The sequence below is a fragment of the Rhinoderma darwinii genome, chromosome 9 (genome assembly GCF_050947455.1).
Source record: "Rhinoderma darwinii isolate aRhiDar2 chromosome 9, aRhiDar2.hap1, whole genome shotgun sequence".
NCBI lineage: Eukaryota > Metazoa > Chordata > Amphibia > Anura > Rhinodermatidae > Rhinoderma > Rhinoderma darwinii.
In genome coordinates, this window is record NC_134695.1 from 75,280,947 (window position 1) to 75,302,635 (window position 21,689).

The window sequence follows — 21,689 nt, forward strand, 5'->3', positions numbered from 1 at the left end:
TTATATCCTGTATTAATCTCAGGAGCTGCACTCATTATTCTGCTGGTGGAGTTACTGTGTATATACATTACATTACTTATCCTGTACTGATCCTGAGTTATATCCTGTATTATACTCCAGAGCTGCACTCACTATTCTGCTGGTGGAGTCACTGTGTACATACATTACTTATCCTGTACTGATCCTGAGTTACATCCTGTATTATACTCCAGAGCTGCACTCACTATTCTGCTGGTGTAGTCACTGTGTACATACATTACATTACTTATCCTGTACTGATCCTGAGTTATATCCTGTATTATACTCCAGAGCTGCACTCACTATTCTGCCGGTGGTCACTGTGTACATACATGACATTGCTTATCCTGCACTGATCCTGAGTTACATCCTGTATTATACTCCAGAGCTGCACTCACTATTCTGCTGGTGGAGTCACTGTGTACATACATTACATTACTTATCCTGTACTGATCCTGAGTTATATCCTGTATTAATCTCAGGAGCTGCACTCACTATTCTGCTGGTGGAGTCACTGTGTACATACATTACTTATCCTGTACTGATCCTGAGTTACATCCTGTATTATACTCCAGAGCTGCACTCACTATTCTGCTGGTGTAGTCACTGTGTACATACATTACATTACTTATCCTGTACTGATCCTGAGTTATATCCTGTATTATACTCCAGAGCTGCACTCACTATTCTGCCGGTGGTCACTGTGTACATACATGACATTGCTTATCCTGCACTGATCCTGAGTTACATCCTGTATTATACTCCAGAGCTGCACTCACTATTCTGCTGGTGGAGTCACTGTGTACATACATTACATTACTTATCCTGTACTGATCCTGAGTTATATCCTGTATTAATCTCCAGAGCTGCACTCATTATTCTGCTGGTGGAGTCACTGTGTACATACATTACTTATCCTGTACTGATCCTGAGTTATATCCTGTATTATACTCCAGAGCTGCACTCACTATTCTGCTGGTGGAGTCACTGTGTACATACATTACTTATCCTGTACTGATCCTGAGTTATATCCTGTATTATACTCCAGAGCTGCACTCACTATTCTGCTGGTGGAGTCATTGTGTATATACATTACATTACTTATCCTGTACTGATCCTGAGTTACATCCTGTATTATACTCCAGAGCTGCACTCACTATTCTGCTGGAAGTCCCTGTGTACATACATTACATTACTTATCCTGTACTGATCCTGGGTTACATCTTGTATTATACACCAGAGCTGCACTCACTATTCTGCTGGTGCAGTCACTGTGTACATACATTACATTACTTATCCTGTACTGATCCTGAGTTACATCCTGTATTATACTCCAGAGCTGCACTCACTATTCTGCTGGTGGAGTCACTGTGTACATACATGACATTACTTATCCTGTACTGATCCTGAGTTATATCCTGTATTATACTCCAGAGCTGCACTCACTATTCTGCCGGCTTCAGAGCTGAAATCTCTTAGCATTCCCTGCTTTTTTTCTACCAGCAGCATTGTGAGTACAGCTCTGGAATATAACACAGGCTTGTATGAACACGGTGACTCCACTGTTTATGTAGATTCTGCAGGTAACCGTAACCTGGTGCTTGGGATGGACATAGACTTTAAAGGGGTTCTCCGCTTTGTACAATTTCTACTTGTTATAAGGGTCCCTTGACAATAAGCTGATCACAATGTGTCCTCCTGCTGGGACCCCAGCGATCAGCTGTGATCTGTGGTGAACTCTGACAGTAAGTGTTCAGTTTCCCTGCAGCGCCCCCCACAGGAAAAGTATTACACAGTGTCCATTCATATCAATGTGATGTCTGGGTAATACGGGACAGGACGGGTCCTCCAGAGAGGGACGCTCTATGTAACCGCTCGCCACTCTGCCCATGAGATGAGGACCCTGAACAGAAGGCCCCCCCCCCCTGGCGCTGTTAACTTGGAGTTCCCTATTAGGATGTATACTGATTGGTTCCCTGCACTGGACAATCCCTTTTCTGGTTCTTCTATTTGTTAATCCGGAATGTTCTGTATTGCAGAGTGCAGGAGGAGTGTCGCTCTGGTAAGGGGGACATGGAGGTGCATGTGTACATTACAGAGAAGAGGAGGAAGCCCCCTCACCCAGCGCAGAGGGTAAGCCCCCCAGTATGGGGCCGTGTTTAGGATCGGCCTGGTATCTATGGTGCCGGATCACCGTCCACTCTGTTGTGTTTTCTTTCAGAGTGAATACCAGGTGTGCAGCGGGCGCTCCCTGCGGAGGGTCCAGAAGAAGCGGCTGCACGCCTACCAGACCCGCTCCAACATCGACCGAGAGTCTCAGACCAGCAACGCTACAAGCAACGGGGACGATTCTCCGAGCTCCCCAGAGGTGCGCGCGCGGATGAGGCAGCACGCGCTGTCCAGTCTAATGTCAGGAAAGCTTCATCATTGTAGGATGAAAAGTTCTACCACTTCTTATGGATTTTGTGGTCCCGTTCATCTCCATCTTTACTATCTCTGCTTGCTGTCAGTAAACTGAATAATTAATAGTTCGTATTCAGAGTCTCACACAGCTGATAGGTTTGTTACAATGGATAAGTGAAGGTAAGAGGACAGGTGACTGATTCATGCATCTCAGAGGATTGTCTATACTGATACATTGTAACAGACTATCACCTGTGTAAGAGACTCTGGTCAGGATCGTTTTTCAGTTTCTGAAAGTAAATAAAAATGTTCCTATTCACTGACCGCAAGCAGAGATCATGAAAATGGTGAGAAATTTCAATACAAAGCCTATTAGAAGCTTTTCATGATACAAGGATTGAGCTTCATGTGGAGACGACTGGTTCTCCCTGATGAGGAATAAGGATGTCACTTTCACTTTCTTTCTACTTTTAGGATGAGGAGTCGCGTCCGTCCAGTGACGCGTCTGACGGTGAAGTGGCCGCTCCGTGGCAAACTGAGAGCTCCTCCAGGTAGTCCCATCAATGAGTCCCTGTGGGGGGGGGGGGGTTGTCCTGTCAGGTGATCACGTGAGCAGCGTAAATATAATCATTAACATTCTAGCGCAGCGTTTGGCGCCGGGGGATGTGCTGAGCGCCGCCGTCCTCTCCTGTCTGTCTCCTGTTTCTGAGCACGATCTGTATGTCTCACATGACTTTGCTGCCATTACACCCATGGGATTTGTCACCCAGCTTTCCCAGACTCCTGAGCGTTGAGATATGGCGGTTGTAGGGGCAGTCTGGGAGAGATGACATCACCAGGGGAACTTCATCTCAGCCGTATTGATTGACACTCGCCTAGAAATGCGCGTCGCGTAGAAACGGTTGAGCCGTTTTCAGGGATTTCTATGTACCGGGGATAACTCTCATGTATTTGGATATGGCCGGCGGAGGTTTGTCCCCATTTCCGTCTCTGCCACGTTATTTATTGTGCGCCGTTTACCTGCCCCTGTTGCAGTGACACCTCCAGCGAGTATTCAGACTGGACGGCAGACGCCGGGATTAATCTCCAGCCCCCGAAAAGACAAACCCGGCAGACGACGCGGAAGATGTGCAGCAGCTCCGAGGACGAGACCAAGGAGGAGGAGCGGCAGCGGAGACACAAGCAGACCCGCAGGAAGGCTCTCACAGTGGGTGCTCGCTCACTAAGAGCTTCAACCTTCTATCCATCTGCTTCTGGGAAAGCTGGGTGACAGTGCGGCCACCGCTGGGCTCCCACTGTTCTGGTCACCCATCTTTCCCAGGCTCCTGCAGATCTGTCTGATGTGGGGTGTATGCAATGGCGGGGGCTCCCTGAGGGACTCTTTATAATATTTCTCCATTGACTTTTCTTTTCTGTCTCTGTAAAGAAGCCGAGTGATCTCCTGTCCCTGGAGGGGGAGCCGAGTGACGAGTGGATTCCTGCCCAGTGGATCCTGGATACGATTCCGCGGCGCTCCCCGTTTGTCCCTCAGATGGGAGACGAGGTATCCGGAGATTGTACTGCGAGGCTTGTGATTGTGTCGTGATCCTGAGACTACGAGACTCAGCATGTCCTGACGGTCGGCAGCTCTCCGGGCATGCTGGGAGTTGTAGTTTTATAGCGTCGGTCTGGGCCCGTCCTCTCGGGGTAGAGGGTTACATCCGGTTCTGCTCTCCATCTAGGTGGATTTTGCCATTCAGGATCTAGGAAAGCCGCCTGTGCAGATCAGAAGATCCCTACAAAGCTGCCAAATGTAGCCGCGGCTTTCCAACAGCCCTGAACGGCAAAACCGGTGTCTAGAAAACCGCCGGACGGGTATTTTTGCATGACCGCTCCTGGGATTTACGCTCTGGATCTTTATTTTGGGGGATTCTCCGCTCCGTCGTGTTGCAGGTCTCACTTTAATGTCATTTCTCGATGTTGTAAATATTTAACCCTATAATGGATCCCTCGCTCAGCTGCCGCTCTCCTCGCGCAGGTCATTTATTTTAAACAAGGACATGAAGCGTACGTGCGCGCCGTGAAGAAGGCGAAAATCTACAGCGTCAACATGCAGAAACAGCCGTGGAATAAGATGGAGCTCAGGGTAAGTGTGTTCACGTCTCTGGGGATACTTGGTGGAGCGCCCCAGGCCTTGTGTGAAAACTCCGCAGCCAATCAGAGTTCAGCGTTCATTCTCTATGTTCCACTGGATCCGTGCACGGTGCGCTCTGATTGGTTACTGTGGGTGCGATTCATACATGAGGCCGATTGGGTCACGGTAACCGTGCAGGTTCCGCCCTCGTCCTCTTAGGGCATGCTGTGCTTTGTAGTGCAGCCAGCCCCCCCCCCCTGTGTGACCGCTTGTTCCTGATACCTTCTCGCCTCTCTGACGTCCTGCATAGGATGTGTCCAGTGGAGGTGACTATGGGGGAGATGCCATGTAAAGGGGTTCCCTGAAAATAAAACATCATTATTGAATAATGTATTACATTTTCAATATCTCTGCTTGCTGTCAGTTAATGTTCCATTTATTTTTATTTTTTTTACTTTCAGTCTGATAACTCGCCCTGACCTAATAATTCTCACATTTCAGTATTTCTTGCAATGTAAGGCTTCGTTCACATCTGCGTCAGGGCTCCGTTCTGTCTGAACTTTCTGTCGCAACGGAGTCGTGACTGACACAAACTGAAACCAAAGGTTTCCGTTTCCATAGCCATTTATTTCAATGGTGACGGATCCGGTGACAGTGGTTTCAGTTTGTCTCCGTTGTGCGAGGATTCCATCGTTTTGACGGCATGAGTAGCGCAGTCGACTACGGGATTGATTCTGTCAAACAACAAAACCTTTTCACAACGGAGACAAACTGAAACCGTTGTCACCGGATCCGTCACCATTGAAATGAATGGCTATGGAAACCTTTGGTTCAGTTTGTGTCAGTCAGGGCTCCACTCAGACAGAACGGAGCCCTGACGCAGATGTGAACGAAGCCTTACATTGTAGAAAATCCTCAGTAAAACGCAGCAGCAGCAGCACAACTCTCCTGATAGTTTGCTACAATGTATCAATTTTCGGTAAAATGCCAGTTACGTAGACTGGATACAAATATAATGTAAGTCAGGATGGGTTATCGAACCATGGATGTTTGTATTCACTGGCAGGAAGCAGAGGTCTTGAAAATGGTTAGGAACTGAAACACAAAGTTTCTTACACAGTTGCAGAACTTTTCATCATACAGAACCTTAAATCCTGTGTTTTATGGCCAGCAGGTGGCGCTGTTGCTTCTGATTTGAGTAAAGCACGTGGGTCGCGTGCGGGGGGCTGCGTGCGCGCTCCGGAGAATTCTCCTGGAAATACAACGCCTTCCGTAGTTTTCCCAGCAGTGACTGTTCTGATCATGAACGTCCTATAAGAGATTTGCTCACGATGCATTTCCCTAATATTATGAGGATTTCTCCCGCCCCGGCCGCAGGTCGTCGTGTGGCCGGCTGATGATCCGTTATTCGGGGTGACGCTCGTGTGTGAGGGACCCTTGCCCTGTAGACATCCCCCGCAATCTGTCACGTCTCGTCTCCCTAATAAACTCTTTCCTTCTGTTCGTCCCCAGGAACAGGAATTCTTGAAAATTGTGGGGATTAAATTTGAGGTGGGGCCCCCCACACTCTGCTGCTTAAAACTCGCCTTTCTGGACCCCACATCCGGCCAGATGAGCGGGGAGTCGATCTCACTCAAGTAAGTGACATGAGCCCCATCACCGCGCCGGGCCCGGTTTATATGATGACGCTCTGGGCGCGGGGGCGGGTACATGTCCGGTATATGATGACGCTCGGAGGGGGGGGGGTCTATGTCCGGTATATGATGACGCCCGGAGGGGGGGGGGGGGGGGGTCTATGTCCGGTATATGATGATGCTCGGGGGGGGGGGGTCTATGTCCGGTATATGATGACGCTCGGAGGGGGGGGGGGGGTCTATGTCCGGTATAGGATGACGCTCGGGGGGGGGGGTTTATGTCCGGCATATGATGACGCTCGGGGGGGGGTTTATGTCCGGCATATGATGACGCTCGGGGGGAGTCTATTTCCGGTATATGATGACGCTCGGGGGGGGGGGGGGGTCTGTGTCCGGCATATGATGACGCTGGGGGGGTCTATGTCCAGTATATGATGCCGCTCCTTGTCTCCTCGTAGATATCACGATATGCCGGATGTGATTGACTTTCTCGTCCTCCATCAGTTCTATAAGGAGGCGAAGGAGAGGAACTGGCAGATCGGTAGGTGATGTTGTCCGCGTTGCGATCTCCTCTGTATAATCCGGTGCTTTGTGAGGTCGGGGGTTGTGGATTCACCGCTGACGTTTCTCGCTCTGTAGGCGATCGCTTCCGCAGCATCATCGACGACGCCTGGTGGTTCGGGACGGTGGAGAGTCAGCAGCCCTTCCACATCGATTACCCCGACAGCCCGTTCCAGTGTTACAGCGTGCAGTAAGTGCGGCCGCAGCTCTGAGGGGGGGAGGGACGGCAGACATTGGGGATTGTACCAATCATTATCTGACCCTTCTCTGTCTCCTAATACCAGCTGGGACAACAACGAAAAGGAGAACATGAGCCCATGGGACATGGAGCCGATCCCAGGAGAGAGTACGCCCCCTGTTTACTATAGAATGAGTGGGGAAGAGCATACGGGTGAATGTACGCCCCCTGTTCACTATACATTACATAAGGGGGGGGGAGTATACGGGAGAATGTACGCCCCCTGTTCAGTATATGACGTGTACTGTATGTCGGGGGTTACGTGACGTGTACTGTATGTCGGGGGTTATGTGACGTGTACTGTATGTCGGGGGTTATGTGACGTGTACTGTATGTCGGGGGTTACGTGACGTGTACTGTATGTCGGGGGATATGTGACGTGCACTGTATGTCGGGGGTTATGTGACGTGTACTGTATGTCGGGGGTTACGTGACGTGTACTGTATGTCGGGGGTTACGTGACGTGCACTGTATGTCGGGGGATATGTGACGTGCACTGTATGTCGGGGGTTATGTGACGTGCACTGTATGTCGGGGGTTATGTGACGTGTACTGTATGTCGGGGGTTATGTGACGTGTACTGTATGTCGGGGGTTACGTGACGTGTACTGTATGTCGGGGGTTATGTGACGTGTACTGTATGTCGGGGGTTACGTGACGTGTACTGTATGTCGGGGGTTATGTGACGTGTACTGTATGTCGGGGGTTATGTGACGTGTACTGTATGTCGGGGGTTATGTGACGTGTACTGTATGTCGGGGGTTATGTGACGTGCACTGTATGTCGGGGGATATGTGACGTGCACTGTATGTCGGGGGTTACGTGACGTGTACTGTATGTCGGGGGTTACGTGACGTGCACTGTATGTCGGGGGTTACGTGACGTGCACTGTATGTCGGGGGTTACGTGACGTGCACTGTATGTCGGGGGTTACGTGACGTGCACTGTATGTCGGGGGATACGTGACGTGTACCTGTATGTCGGGGGTTACGTGACGTGTACTGTATGTCGGGGGTTATGTGACGTGCACTGTATGTCGGGGGTTACGTGACGTGTACTGTATGTCGGGGGTTACGTGACGTGCACTGTATGTCGGGGGTTACGTGACGTGCACTGTATGTCGGGGGTTACGTGACGTGCACTGTATGTCGGGGGTTACGTGACGTGTACTGTATGTCGGGGGTTACGTGACGTGTACTGTATGTCGGGGGTTACGTGACGTGTACCTGTGTGTCGGGGGTTACGTGACGTGCACTGTATGTCGGGGGATATATGGCGTGTACTGTATGTCGGGGGTTACGTGACGTGTACTGTATGTCGGGGGTTACGTGACGTGTACTGTATGTCGGGGGTTACGTGACGTGCACTGTATGTCGGGGGATACGTGACGTGCACTGTATGTCGGGGGATACATGGCGTGTACTGTATGTCGGGGGATATATGGCGTGTACTGTATGTCGGGGGTTATATATATTGCGCAGCTCCGTCTGAGCCGTCACATCTGATGATTCTTCGCTCTGCAGTTTCTCTTCCGGACGAGGTCGGCGCCGGCGTTCCTGTCACTGCCGAGGAGCTGAACGCACTCCAGTATAAACCGCAGGAAGGAGAGTGGGGCGCCAAGTCCAGAGATGACGTGTGTGAGCGGGTGATCGGGGGGATTGACCAGCTGCTCGCACTCGGTGGGTCTTCATATAGTGTCTATAGGTGGAATAACCGACCACGTGACGCCGACCATGACTATTTACCACGGTTTGTGTTGTCAGAATTGACCAGCCCGTTCAGCGCTCCCGTGGACCTCCACGCCTATCCTCTATATTGCACCGTGGTGGCCTATCCGACCGACCTGAGCACCGTGAGGAAGAGGCTGGACAGTCACTTCTACAGGTGAGCGCTGCGGCCCGTGGGGGGGGGGGCAATAATAACCCTGGCTCTAGATAAAGCTTCGTTATGTTCTGTAACCTTCTAATAAACGTTGTTTCATTCCTCACCATTTTCAAGATCTCTGCTCAATGTCAGTGAATGTAAACGTTTTAACTTACATTCAGAGGCTACTAACCTATTCAGGCCTGAACCTTCTCACAGCTGAAGGTTTGTAACAATTGTATCCAGTCTTAAAAAATCCTCTGTGAGCGTAAACACCACAGCAGCCCAAATCTCTCCCGTCCTGCACTCCAGGCTGATCACTGTAACCTGCACTGATACATTGTAACAAGCCGCCTGCTGTAAAAAGTCTTCCATCAGGATGTTATATCTCTTTTTTTAAATATATTTTTTAATGTAAATGTTGCCATCAACTGACTGTAAACAGAGGTCTTGAAAATGGTGGGGGGTAGAATTTATTAAGACTGAAGTTTCAGGCACGAGCAGCGCTGGAATAAGAAGCCTTTTAATAGAATGAGCTGCATCTCCAGCACCGGAAAGTCCCGTGGACTCCAGCCGTGAGATGACGTGGACTCCAGCCGTGAGATGACGTGGACTCCAGCCGTGAGATGACGTGGACTCGCGCTGTCATTGACACCAATTTCTGGCATAAATGATGGTCAATTTGTCAGCGGCAGAAGACCACGCCCCTTCCACTAAGCCACGCCCACCTTTTAGTTGCACGAGCCGCGCAGGAGTCAGGAATTCGTGACTTCTCTACGTAGAACTGATAATAAATTCCCCTCGAAGTCGGTCAGAAAGTTGTGGACATTTTGCTCATACAGTGAGGAAGCTTTATATACATTATATACGTGACCGGCCCGAGAATGACTCCGCCCTCCGCCGATCCCCGGTTCATATCCGCCCCTGACTCCCCATCTCTATTCTCTTCTGAGACTTCCTGCACACGACCGTGCCCGTAATTATGACACGTAATTACGGGGACGGCCGGCCGTTTTTACGATCCGTGCTCCCATTATACGGCACGGACACTCCCGTAGACATGTGGGAAGGTGTCCGTCGCCATAGAAATGAATGGGCCCGTAATTATGGGCGATTTTACGATCGTGTGCGCTGGGCCTACGTTTTATCGGCTTGTAGAAAACCTGGGTGGTAAACAATATGGCCGCCGTTATAGCGTCTACAGAAACGGTCACCCTTAAAGGTCATCTCCACCTTCACATCCTATTTATTTTTCATCGTCTTCGTGCATCTAAAATGAGAAAAATAAAGAAACTTTGCGATATGTCTTGATTAATAATGTATCTTTTGGTTTCTGCGACGCCATGGTAACAGACAACAAAGTAGCCGTGTGTAGTCTGACCCTGCAGCTCTAGTCCCATATGTGGATAGTGACGTCATCGCTTCAGGTGGCGCCGTGCCCGGAGGTTCGGGTGACCTTATCCCACTGTATACCTATAGAGCGGGATGTGTTGCAGCGATCCGTCGGAGGTTTACGTTCTCGGATTTATACTTCGCATGGAAGTATAAAAACGCACCGTGAACGAGGCCTTCGGTCTCATCCAGGTTATCGAAATACAGAAACCATTCAGGAACATTCTGCGAGACGTCTGAGCGTCCTGGATTGTTGCCGATCTTCTCATGTCGCGGTTTTCTTGCGTCCGTCTTGTAGGAGAATCTCTGCGCTGATGTGGGAAGTGCGATACATTGAGCACAACGCCAGGACCTTCAACGAGCCAAATTCTCCCATTGTGAAAGCTGCCAAGATAGTGATGGACGTGTTGCTGCGATACATCAGGTACGTGCGCCGCGCCTTCACCCTGCGGCCGCGCCTTCACCCTGCGGCCGCGCCTTCACCCTGCGGCCGCGCCTTCACCCTGCGGCCTCGCCTTCACCCTGCGGCCGCGCCTTCACCCTGCGGCCGCGCCTTCACCCTGCGGCCGCGCCTTCTCCCTGCGGCCGCGGCTTCTCCCTGTGGCCGCGGCTTCACCCTGCGGCCCCGCCTTCTCCCTGCGGCCCCGCCTTCTCCCTGCGGCCCCGCCTTCTCCCTGCGGCCCCGCCTTCACCCTGCGGCCCCGCCTTCACCCTGCGGCCCGCCTTCTCCCTGCGGCCCCGCCTTCACCCTGCGGCCCCGCCTTCACCCTGCGGCCCCTCCTTCACCCTGCGGCCCGCCTTCTCCCTGCGGCCCCGCCTTCACCCTGCGGCCCCGCCTTCACCCTGCGGCCCCGCCTTCACCCTGCGGCCCCGCCTTCACCCTGCGGCCCCTCCTTCACCCTGCGGCCGCGCCTTCACCCTGCGGCCCCTCCTTCACCCTGCGGCCGCGCCGTCACCCAGCAGCCGCGTCTTCTCTGTGTTATTAATCGCCCCCTCACCACTTCTCTTCCGTTTCTAGAGATGACGATTGTGCAGACATTTTGGAGCTTTACAACCAAGTGAAGTCTGAATGGGTCAGTGATGTGGAGGAGGAGGCAGAGGTGAGGCATAGACTTGTAGTGTCCTCGTGTCGGAGTCCTGTACACCTGAGCTCACGCTTTACGTCTTGTCCAGCATAGCGCAGAGGCCGATATGGAGTCAGACGGTCCTGGGACCTCCACGGGGCGAGCAGTGACTAAACCTCTGGTCAGTAGATCTCTCGCCATATAATAGTGATCCGGCAGCATCAGACCCCCCACCCTACTGATACCCCTGTGCCTCACTAGATCACACGCCGCACCAAGAGGGATCTGCTGAGATCTAATCCTGATTCATGGAAGGACAAGTGCAAGGAGCTGCTGGACCTGATCTACGAGCGAGAAGACTCCGAGCCCTTCAGACAGCCGGTCAATCAAGTCTCGTATCCTGTAAGTTGTGACCCTCCCGTGCTATAGTGGGGGAGGGGGTGTCAGAGACCATGCCCTGGGCCCAGTGTAAAACCATAGATCATGCGCCATGCCTTCTATATGGCAGGGGTTCCTCCGCCGCACGTTCTATATGGCAGGGGTTCCTCCGCCGCACGTTCTATATGGCAGGGGTTCCTCCGCCGCACGTTCTATATGGCAGGGGTTCCTCCGCCGCGCGTTCTATATGGCAGGGGTTCCTTCGCCGCACACGTTCTATATAGCAGGGGTTCCTCCACAGCACGTTCTATGTGGCAGGGGTTCCTCCGCCGCACGTTCTATGTGGCACGGGTTGCTCTGCCGTGCCTTCTATATGGCAGGGGTTCCCCCGTCGTGCCTTCTATATGGCAGGGGTTCCCCCGCCGTGCCTTGTATATGGCAGGGGTTCCCCCGCCGTGCCTTGTATATGGCAGGGGTTCCCCCGCTGTGCCGTCTATATGGCAGGGGTTCCTCTGCCGTGCCTTCTATATGGCAGGGGTTCCCCCGCCGTGCCTTCTACAGGGCAGGGGTTCCTCCGCCGTGCCTTCTATAGGGCAGGGGTTCCTCCGCCGTGCCTTCTATAGGGCAGGAGTTCCTCCGCCGTGCCTTCTATAGGGCAGGAGTTCCTCCGCCGTGCCTTCTATAGGGCAGGGGTTCCCCCGCCGTGCCTTCTATATGGCAGGGGTTCCTCCGCCGTGCATTCTATATGGCAGGGGTTCCCCCGCCGTGCCTTCTATAGGGCAGGGGTTCCTCCGCCGTGCCTTCTATAGGGCAGGGGTTCCTCCGCCGTGCCTTCTATAGGGCAGGGGTTCCTCCGCCGTGCCTTCTATAGGGCAGGGGTTCCTCCGCCGTGCCTTCTATAGGGCAGGAGTTCCTCCGCCGTGCCTTCTATAGGGCAGGAGTTCCTCCGCCGTGCCTTCTATAGGGCAGGAGTTCCTCCGCCGTGCCTTCTATAGGGCAGGGGTTCCCCCGCCGTGCCTTCTATATGGCAGGGGTTCCTCCGCCGTGCATTCTATATGGCAGGGGTTCCTCCGCCGTGCCTACTATAGGGCAGGGGTTCCCCCGCCGTGCATTCTATATGGCAGGGCTTTTACTTCCCAGGGTTCAGTAACTTATGTTGTCTTTGTTTCAGGATTACCAGGACATCATTGATAGTCCAATGGATTTCAGCACGATCAAAGCCAAACTGGAAGCCGGAGACTACAGTGATCCACTGGAATTTGGGCAGGACGTCCGACTCATTTTCACTAACTCCAAAGCTTACACCCCGAACAAGAAATCCAGGGTGAGATGTGGATAATATGTTGCTACACACAATGCGGCGTATATCGTTAGGTTGGGGGAGGGTATTTGTATGTGGTGCTCATTGACCTTCTGACATGTCTATGTGACCTCTAACAAGGTATATCACAGTCCTATATCGCAGTCCCATATCGCAGTCCCATATCGCAGTCCCATATCGCAGTCCCATATCGCAGTCCCATATCGCAGTCCCATATCGCAGTCCCATATCGCAGTCCCATATCGCAGTCCCATATCGCAGTCCCATATCGCAGTCCCATATCGCAGTCCCATATCGCAGTCCCATATCGCAGTCCCATATCGCAGTCCCATATCGCAGTCCCATATCGCAGTCCCATATCGCAGTCCCATATCGCAGTCTCATATCGCAGTCTCATATCGCAGTCCCATATCGCAGTCCCATATCGCAGTCCCATATCGCAGTCCCATATCGCAGTCCCATATCGCAGTCCCATATCGCAGTCCCATATCGCAGTCCCATATCGCAGTCCCATATCGCAGTCCCATATCGCAGTCCCATATCGCAGTCCCATATCGCAGTCCCATATCGCAGTCCCATATCGCAGTCCCATATCGCAGTCCCATATCGCAGTCCCATTTCGCAGTCCCATTTCGCAGTCCCATATCGCAGTCCCATATCGCAGTCCCTTTCACCTTTGATGGCCTCCGGTTCTGCATCCCCATGATTTCCGCAGCCTCCATCTTTTCTAACTCCAGGCGATTGTCTCTCCTGCCGGTCTTTTCCCTGTAGATTTACAGTATGACGCTTCGATTATCTGCTCTGTGCGACTCCTGCGTTAAAGATATCCTCTCTGACTACAAGCTCGCCATGCAACTGCAGCAACGGAAGAGACAGCGCTACAGAAAGAGGATCCGCAGCAGCAGCAGCTCCTCCGCCTCCAGCAGAGCCACGAGGTACGAGCTCCTCCGCTCACCTGCTAGCCGGATAAGACCGTAGCCGAGCCCTTTCTATCATCAGATTTATTTATTTTCTAGTCCTAAAGTGAAGCCCAGGAAGATTCAGCAGAGGGTCCTGCAGGTTGCACCCCTCCCCCTATCGCGGAGCAGCTCATCATCCTCATCATCCTCTTCCTCCTCGTCTGAATGTAAGACACGAAAACTCTTGTAGGATTTCACTTGTTTTACTTAAAGGGCTTGTCCCAAAATGAAAGGTTATCCCCTAACCACAGGATCGGTGATAACATGCTGATCGGTGCGGGTCCGACTGCTGGGACCCCCACTGATCACGAGAATGGGGTCCCGTCCCTCTGAATGACTGGAGCGGCGGGGGTCGTGGGGGTTCCAGCAGTCGGTCCCCCCACTGATCATCATGTTATCACCGATCCTGTGGTTAGGGGGTAACATTTAATCCTGGGATGACCCTTTTAATGTCTATTGGGCCCTAAATGTGTAAACATAAGCAGATTGTGCGCGGTCCCCGCAGTCCCTCGCGGCATCTTTACCTCCCCAGGGGACTATCATGTTGTACACGGACACGTGACTGCAGTGATGCGCTGTACGTACTGACGTCATCCCTGCACTTAGCGTGTCCGTGTACAGCAAGCCACTGATCTGCCGCGGTAACACAAAGCCAGAGTACAGGTGTGTAGACTCCGAGAACCGATACACATATATATATATATATATATATATATATATATATATATATATATATATATATATAATAAACACTACACACACACACACACACACACACACACACACACACACATACACACACACATACATACACACACACACACACACATACACACACACATACACACACACACACACACACACACACACACACACACACACACACACATAAACATAACACACACACACACACACACACACACACACACACACACACACACACATACACACACACACACATACACACACACATACACACACACACACACACACACACACACACACACACACACACATAACACACACACATTACACACATATATAATAATCACTACACACATATAATAATCACTACACACATTACACATATATAATAATCACTACACACATTACACACATATATAATAATCACTACACACATTACACACATATATAATAATCACTACACACATTACACACATATATAATAATCACTACACACATTACACACATATATAATAATCACTACACACATTACACACATATACAATAAACATTACACACATATACAATAATCACTACACACATTACACACATATACAATAATCACTACACACGTCACACACGTCACACGTAACACACACATAACACACACACACACATAACACACACACACCACACACACATAACACACACACATAAAACACACACATAACACACACACATAAAACACACACATAACACACACACATAACACACACACATAACACACACACATAACACACACACATAACACACACACATAACACACACACATAACACACACACATAACACACACACATAACACACACACATAACACACACACATAACACACACACATAACACACACACATAACACACACACATAACACACACACATAACACACACACATAACACACACACATAACACACACACATAACACACACACATAACACACACACATACATGTATATACACCCGGTACAGATGGATACATACCTTGTAATGTGGGGTCGGGGGAGGTTTTGGCCGCTCCTCGGGGGATGGTCCGGCCTTGGTCAGTCATGTCCCTAGTACAGGACACAATGGTGACTGATGTCTCTGCTCCAGTGTCAGATTCCCCTCTGGATTCCGGTCGCGTCTCTGCGGAGGAGGAGATGGACGAGCGGACGTTTTCTTCCCGACCAAACACCCAGAACAAAAGTGACAGCGAAGCAGAACCTGCCGGCAGCTCAAAGAGCAAAGCTTCCCCGGTAAAAGGTAATTACCCCGAGACTTTCTTCAAGGGGCCGTCCATTGCAGATGACCCCATATATTTGTGTGTGAGAAGTGCGGCAGGAAAGTGCGCCACCGCTGCCTCAGGAAAACGTAGGTAAGACAGCACGGCAGACACACACGAGTTTCCTTTCTTAAAGAAGGATCTAGATGATAATGAGACACGGGTGCAGAGTTGTCATGGAGGCGCCATCTACATAAATATCTACATCCTGCCTGGCTGGAATAGTGGCGGGTGCGTGGGCGGTGATGTGGACGGTGAAGGTCTCCTTTTTAAAGGGGATTCTCGTTCGGATCATTGGGGAAAACAGACGGTGGGTAAATGCTGTTACCACTAGGAGGCTTGACACAAAGTATTACGCATCGGCCCCTCCTGCAGCATCGGCCCCTCCTGCAGCATCGGCCCCTCCTGCAGCATCGGCCCCTCCTGCAGCATCGGCCCCTCCTGCAGCATCGGCCCCTCCTGCAGCATCGGCCCCTCCTGCAGCATCGGCCCCTCCTGCAGCATCGGCCCCTCCTGCAGCATCGGCCCCTCCTGCAGCATCGGCCCCTCCTAGAGGCGCTGATCTTATTCAGCCTTGGCTTCGTGTTCGCAGGACGCAGACACTCGCTCTCTTATCGGACTGTCGTGTTTCCTTTTTTTCGTTTATTATTTGTCTTTTTCTAGTTCCCTCGTTTATCCCTTGTAATGGTCACCGCGCAGTGTCCCTTTTATTGCCCCACTTTCCCACTGCCAAAGGAAGACGAGAGCATCCTCTCCTGTCGCCCGCCAGCCTAGGGTCACCCTATTCCCCGCTCCCCCCAGTGTCTTTTCTCTAGCGTTTGCTACACTAAGGCGGGATTCACACGACCGGGTCGTTCCCGAGCCCGAGTGTCGGCCGGTAAAATCTGCCATTTTGCCCGGCCGGTTTGCATAAAGTTATGCATCCGTGCCGGGCCGGGCAGATCCGGACAGTGACATCAGCGGCAGCTCCTGAAGGGGAATCCCCAAGTGTTCGGGGATTCCGCTTCAGGAGTTTCCCCTGATGTCACTGCCCAGATATGGACAGAGACATCAAGCGCTCTGTCCAGGAGCGGAATCCCCGAAAACACGGGGATTCCGCTCCTTCAAGGAGCTAAAGTGCGGCTAGCACATAGCAGAGCGGGGAGATACCTCCCCCCCCCCCCCCTCCCTGCTCTGCTATAGTGGCGTCGCTACAGTAGTAGCAGCCGCAGCAGCTGCTGCTACTACTACTAGCGGCGCCATCGAAGGTGTCGCCGAGCCAGGGTGCTTTTAACAAGCAGGGGAAGGGAGCCAGCGCAGCGCTCCCTCCACCTGCTGTACACCCCGGCCCTGCAACACAGTGTACAGCGATGCCATTCGTCAGAATGGCATCAACTCCTCCTCCTCACATGCACTCTGCGCTGTGAGGAGGAGGAGATAGAGTGCAAGCGCCGGGAAACCCGGCCATCACTCGGAACACATTCCGGTGATGGCCGTGTAATACCCGGCCCCATAGACTTCTATGGGAGCCGGGCGGCCGGGTGTCCGGGCAAAGATAGAGCATGTCCTATTTTTTGACGGCCGTCAAAAAATCGGTCGTGTGAATAGCCCCATTAGGGGTCTATTATTCCTAATGCAGCCGGGTGCCGGCCGATTTATGAACGGCCGGCACCCGGCCGGGAAACCCTGCCGTGTGAATGAGGCCTAAAGGATTCTACGTGCCGGGGGCAGAAGAGAAGTTGATCAGGGGATTCCCTCAGGTCAGCGGGGGGTTCCCTTCATCATCCTCCTCCTCCTGACTGAGCGCTGAAGCCGCCTTTTTGTTTTTAGCTCGCGGTCTTACAGGATCCCGGGCTGCGTTCTTCTTTATTTTTCTTTCTTTATCTTTCCCCGGTCGCCGCTCTCTCTGATCATCCACAACTCTAGCACTTGGCTTTATTTTGGCCTAGGCCTCAGTTCTTCCACAACCTGGGAGCAGTTTTTTTTTTTTTGGGCTGCAGCAGCTAACTGGTGGTATCTGGTGTCTTTCCGCAGCTCCCCATTGGAGCTGGAAGGTCAGGTGATCGCACTGTCCAATCACGGTGTTCGAGGCGTGGCTTTTCACCCCTCACTCCCGTTTTCACTGGGCGGGGAAACATTCGGTCTTCACTCTCCAGGACCCCAGTCCTCCTGCCGGCCTCCTCTCTCCAGGACCCCAGTCCTCCTGCCGGCCTCCTCTCTCCAGGACCCCAGTCCTCCTGCCGGCCTTCTCTCTCCAGGACCCCAGTCCTCCTGCCGGCCTCCTCTCTCCAGGACCCCAGACCTCCTGCCGGCCTCCTCTCTCCAGGACCCCAGTCCTCCTGCCGGCCTCCTCTCTCCAGGACTCCAGACCTCCTGCCGGCCTCCTCTCTCCAGGACTCCAGACCTCCTGCCGGCCTCCTCTCTCCAGGACTCCAGACCTCCTGCCGGCCTCCTCTCTCCAGGACCCCAGACCTCCTGCCGGCCTCCTCTCTCCAGGACCCCAGACCTCCTGCCGGCCTCCTCTCTCCAGGACTCCAGACCTCCTGCCGGCCTCCTCTCTCCAGGACCCCAGACCTCTTGCCGGCCTCCTCTCTCCAGGACTCCAGTCTTCCTGTGGCTGCTGCCTCTAGGGCATCATCTCTCTAGGTGTTAAAGCGTAGGACCGGTCCTTGGGGGCGGTTTTTTCCTGCCCGGTTCCCTCCGGCAGGTGTCTCCGCTGTGCGCCCCTGTAGCTAGCCCCAGAAAAGTGTCGGTGGAATAGGCAGCCATTAACCCCATCCTTAGGAGGATACTGGTCTATGTTCAGTACCTGAGTGCTTTAGTTGTTGCTTCCCCTACTTGGGTTAGAGGTAACTGACCCCTCCACTGCCAGGTCACAATCCAGAGGTAAATAAATGTAACTACCATCTACGCCGGCGCAAAGTGCAATTCTAAACTTTCCTGCGGTCAGCCTACCCCCCTCTGCGGTCAGCCTACCCCCCTCTGCGGTCAGCCTACCCCCCTCTGCGGTCAGCCTACCCCCCGTTGAGATGCGTGTCGGGCACCACGCTGACCTTCCGTGGCTCCAAAGGAACCAAACTCTCATCCCTCACTCCGTGAATTCGCGCACTCTCGCTCAATCCATGTTAGGCCTCCTGACTCGTTTCTGTGACCAATCCCCTTCACGCTTCACATCCCCCTAACATCGCAGGGGCCAGATCTCCACTTTCTCATCCGCTTCGCCAACTTCTTACACCCAAATCCTGTGGGGGTTCGATCTGTAGCTTTCTCCCCCTTTCTTGGGGAATTATCTGAAACTGAAATTCCCACTTTGGATCTGGATGAGGAGCGCTCGTCTAACCGGTCTGTCACGTGGTCAAACTTATTGAAGCCGTCTGGGATCTCTTGCAGGTTATGGATGTGGAGCCTTCCTCACCCGGGGAAGTGATCTGATATCGACATCATAAACGGACCCATTAGATCTTCCCTTCCTCGGGATGGGTTTTGTCACTCTTTCAGCCAGGGTGTTCTTGCCTGGGGAGAAGTTGTCCGGGCTCAGTCGAGGGGTCTAGGCACCATGGTTGCTCTGTTTTATTTTTGCCCTCTCCTGAGGGCCATTCTCTCCCTATGGAACCGCTCCCTGGACCTGAAAAATATCCATTTCCATACGGTCCGGCAATCCCTTCACTGGTGACTCTCCTCCCGGCAATTCCCGAGTGGCCGCTCCTTCCTTTCACTGCGGTCCTCTCCACAGATGCCAGTGTCTGGGGTTGGGGGGAGCCTTCCAAAATCACATGGCCCAAGGCCTATGGTCACGACAGGAATCTTCCCTTCTCATCAACCTTCTGGAGCAGTTTTCCCTCCAACACTGGACCCCACTTCTTTCCGGTCCCCTGGTCGCCACTTCTTTCCGGTCCCCTGGTCGCCACTTCTTTCCGGTCCCCTGGTCGCCACTTCTTTCCGGTCCCCTGGTCGCCACTTCTTTCCGGTCACCTGGTCCAGATTTAGATGGACAATGTCACGGCCGTATCTTACCTAAATCACCTGGGGAGCACCCGGAGTGCCGCAGTGATGGAGAAAGCTGCCAGTATCCTGCGGTGGGTGGGATGTCACGGTCGGCCCTGTCAGTCAGTGCTGCACATTCCTTGGGTCATCAGTTGGGTCGTGGATTTCCTCACTTTCTAATGTGTAATCCACAAGAATGAGCTCTATCGGGGTTTTTGCTCAGGTTAGCTCCAGGTGGGGCGCTCTGTATGTGGACCTGATGGCGTCCAGATACCACTGCAAGGTCCCGCGACCCTTTTTGCGAGCTCACGATTCCAGGGCTTTTGCTGTGGACAAATCTGGTGATGGCGTGGGACCGATTCTCCCTCGTCTACTTTTTTCCCACCTTTGCCTTTCCTTCCCAAACACCTCAAGCGGATCAAGGCCGATGGGGTTCCGACTACCCTTGTGGTGCAGGATTGGCATTGCCGCAGCGGGTACATGGACGTGGTGGCCTTGCTCAGCAGTACTGCCTTGTGTCCGCCCCTTCGGCACGATTTTCTCTCACAGGGCCCAGAGATCTTCCACCATCATTTAGGGTCACTACGTTTCCCGGCATGGCTGTTGAAGCCGCCGTTTTGAGCCAGGGATTGTCAGATGTTGTTCTCTATGTTGAAGACTAAGAATCCTTCCTTGGCTCGTATTTACCATCGTACCTGGACATATTATTACAGTGGTGGGAGACACGGAATATTCTACCTGGGCTTTTTCCCAGTATCCTCTCCTTCCTTCAGGGTGGCCTGGGTGTTGGCTGTGCCCTGAGTTTCTGCTCTTCGGGGGCCGTTCTTACAGGGGGTGCTGGTGCGGCTCCTCTGTGCTGTTCTCCAGCTCTGCAGGGGCTCCTGCTCTTCGGGGGCCGTTCTTACAGGGGGTGCACGTGCGGCTCCTCTGTGCTGTTCTCCAGCTCTGCAGTGGCTCCTGCTCTTCGGGGGCCGTTCTTACAGGGGGTGCTGGTGCGGCTCCTCTGTGCTGTTCTCCAGCTCTGCAGTGGCTCCTGCTCTTCGGGGGCCGTTCTTACAGGGGGTGCTGGTGCGGCTCCTCTGTGCTGTTCTCCAGCTCTGCAGGGGCTCCTGCTCTTCGGGGGCCGTTCTTACAGGGGGTGCACGTGCGGCTCCTCTGTGCTGTTCTCCAGCTCTGCAGTGGCTCCTGCTCTTCGGAGGCCGTTCTTACAGGGGGTGCTGGTGCGGCTCCTCTGTGCTGTTCTCCAGCTCTGCAGTGGCTCCTGCTCTTCGGGGGCTATTCTTACAGGGGGTGCACGTGCGGCTCCTCTGTGCTGTTCTCCAGCTCTGCAGTGGCTCCTGCTCTTCGGGGGCCGTTCTTACAGGGGGTGCTGGTGCGGCTCCTCTGTGCTGTTCTCCAGCTCTGCAGTGGCTCCTGCTCTTCGGGGGCCGTTCTTACAGGGGGTGCTGGTGCGGCTCCTCTGTGGTTCCTGCTCTTGGAATCTTTCCCCTCAGTTCGAGTTTCTTTGTGAGATTTCGCTCGGCCTCCTTTCCTGACAGGTGATTTTCCTTGTTGCCGTCCCCGAGCTGGCCGGCAGCCTGTGCTGTGAAGCCCCTTGTTTGGTCCTCACTATGATAGACTGCTGCTTCTGTACTGAACCTTCTTTTTCACAGTTCGTCTCTTCCTTTTACACCGTTCTGTCTTCTTTCTGCCCATCTCCATCGCCTCCCAGGGGGGACCTGGACATTGTTTGGGCCGCGCGGTTTTGTTTCTCCCGTTTCTTGTTTGAGGCTCCGCGGCAGG

The 21,689-nt window shown here is 52.9% G+C and overlaps 2 protein-coding genes across 3 annotated transcripts in view; both read left to right on the forward strand.

The window, feature by feature from the left end:
• LMO1 (LIM domain only 1) overlaps nucleotides 1–21,689 on the forward strand; it is a 230,695-nt gene that overhangs the window by 112,736 nt on the left and 96,270 nt on the right. The window lies entirely within an intron of this gene.
• BRWD3 (bromodomain and WD repeat domain containing 3) overlaps nucleotides 1–21,689 on the forward strand; it is an 82,476-nt gene that overhangs the window by 58,705 nt on the left and 2,082 nt on the right. Inside the window, exons 19-38 of the mRNA XM_075837297.1 lie at nucleotides 2,058–2,151; nucleotides 2,240–2,386; nucleotides 2,896–2,972; nucleotides 3,457–3,628; nucleotides 3,848–3,964; nucleotides 4,439–4,546; nucleotides 6,047–6,171; nucleotides 6,627–6,709; nucleotides 6,808–6,919; nucleotides 7,014–7,075; nucleotides 8,491–8,646; nucleotides 8,731–8,851; nucleotides 10,521–10,646; nucleotides 11,241–11,322; nucleotides 11,396–11,467; nucleotides 11,548–11,688; nucleotides 12,836–12,988; nucleotides 13,757–13,920; nucleotides 14,002–14,111; nucleotides 15,776–15,925. Coding sequence (XP_075693412.1) covers nucleotides 2,058–2,151; nucleotides 2,240–2,386; nucleotides 2,896–2,972; nucleotides 3,457–3,628; nucleotides 3,848–3,964; nucleotides 4,439–4,546; nucleotides 6,047–6,171; nucleotides 6,627–6,709; nucleotides 6,808–6,919; nucleotides 7,014–7,075; nucleotides 8,491–8,646; nucleotides 8,731–8,851; nucleotides 10,521–10,646; nucleotides 11,241–11,322; nucleotides 11,396–11,467; nucleotides 11,548–11,688; nucleotides 12,836–12,988; nucleotides 13,757–13,920; nucleotides 14,002–14,111; nucleotides 15,776–15,925 — 2,372 coding nt within the window. The remainder of the gene's footprint in view (nucleotides 1–2,057; nucleotides 2,152–2,239; nucleotides 2,387–2,895; nucleotides 2,973–3,456; nucleotides 3,629–3,847; nucleotides 3,965–4,438; nucleotides 4,547–6,046; nucleotides 6,172–6,626; nucleotides 6,710–6,807; nucleotides 6,920–7,013; nucleotides 7,076–8,490; nucleotides 8,647–8,730; nucleotides 8,852–10,520; nucleotides 10,647–11,240; nucleotides 11,323–11,395; nucleotides 11,468–11,547; nucleotides 11,689–12,835; nucleotides 12,989–13,756; nucleotides 13,921–14,001; nucleotides 14,112–15,775; nucleotides 15,926–21,689) is intronic.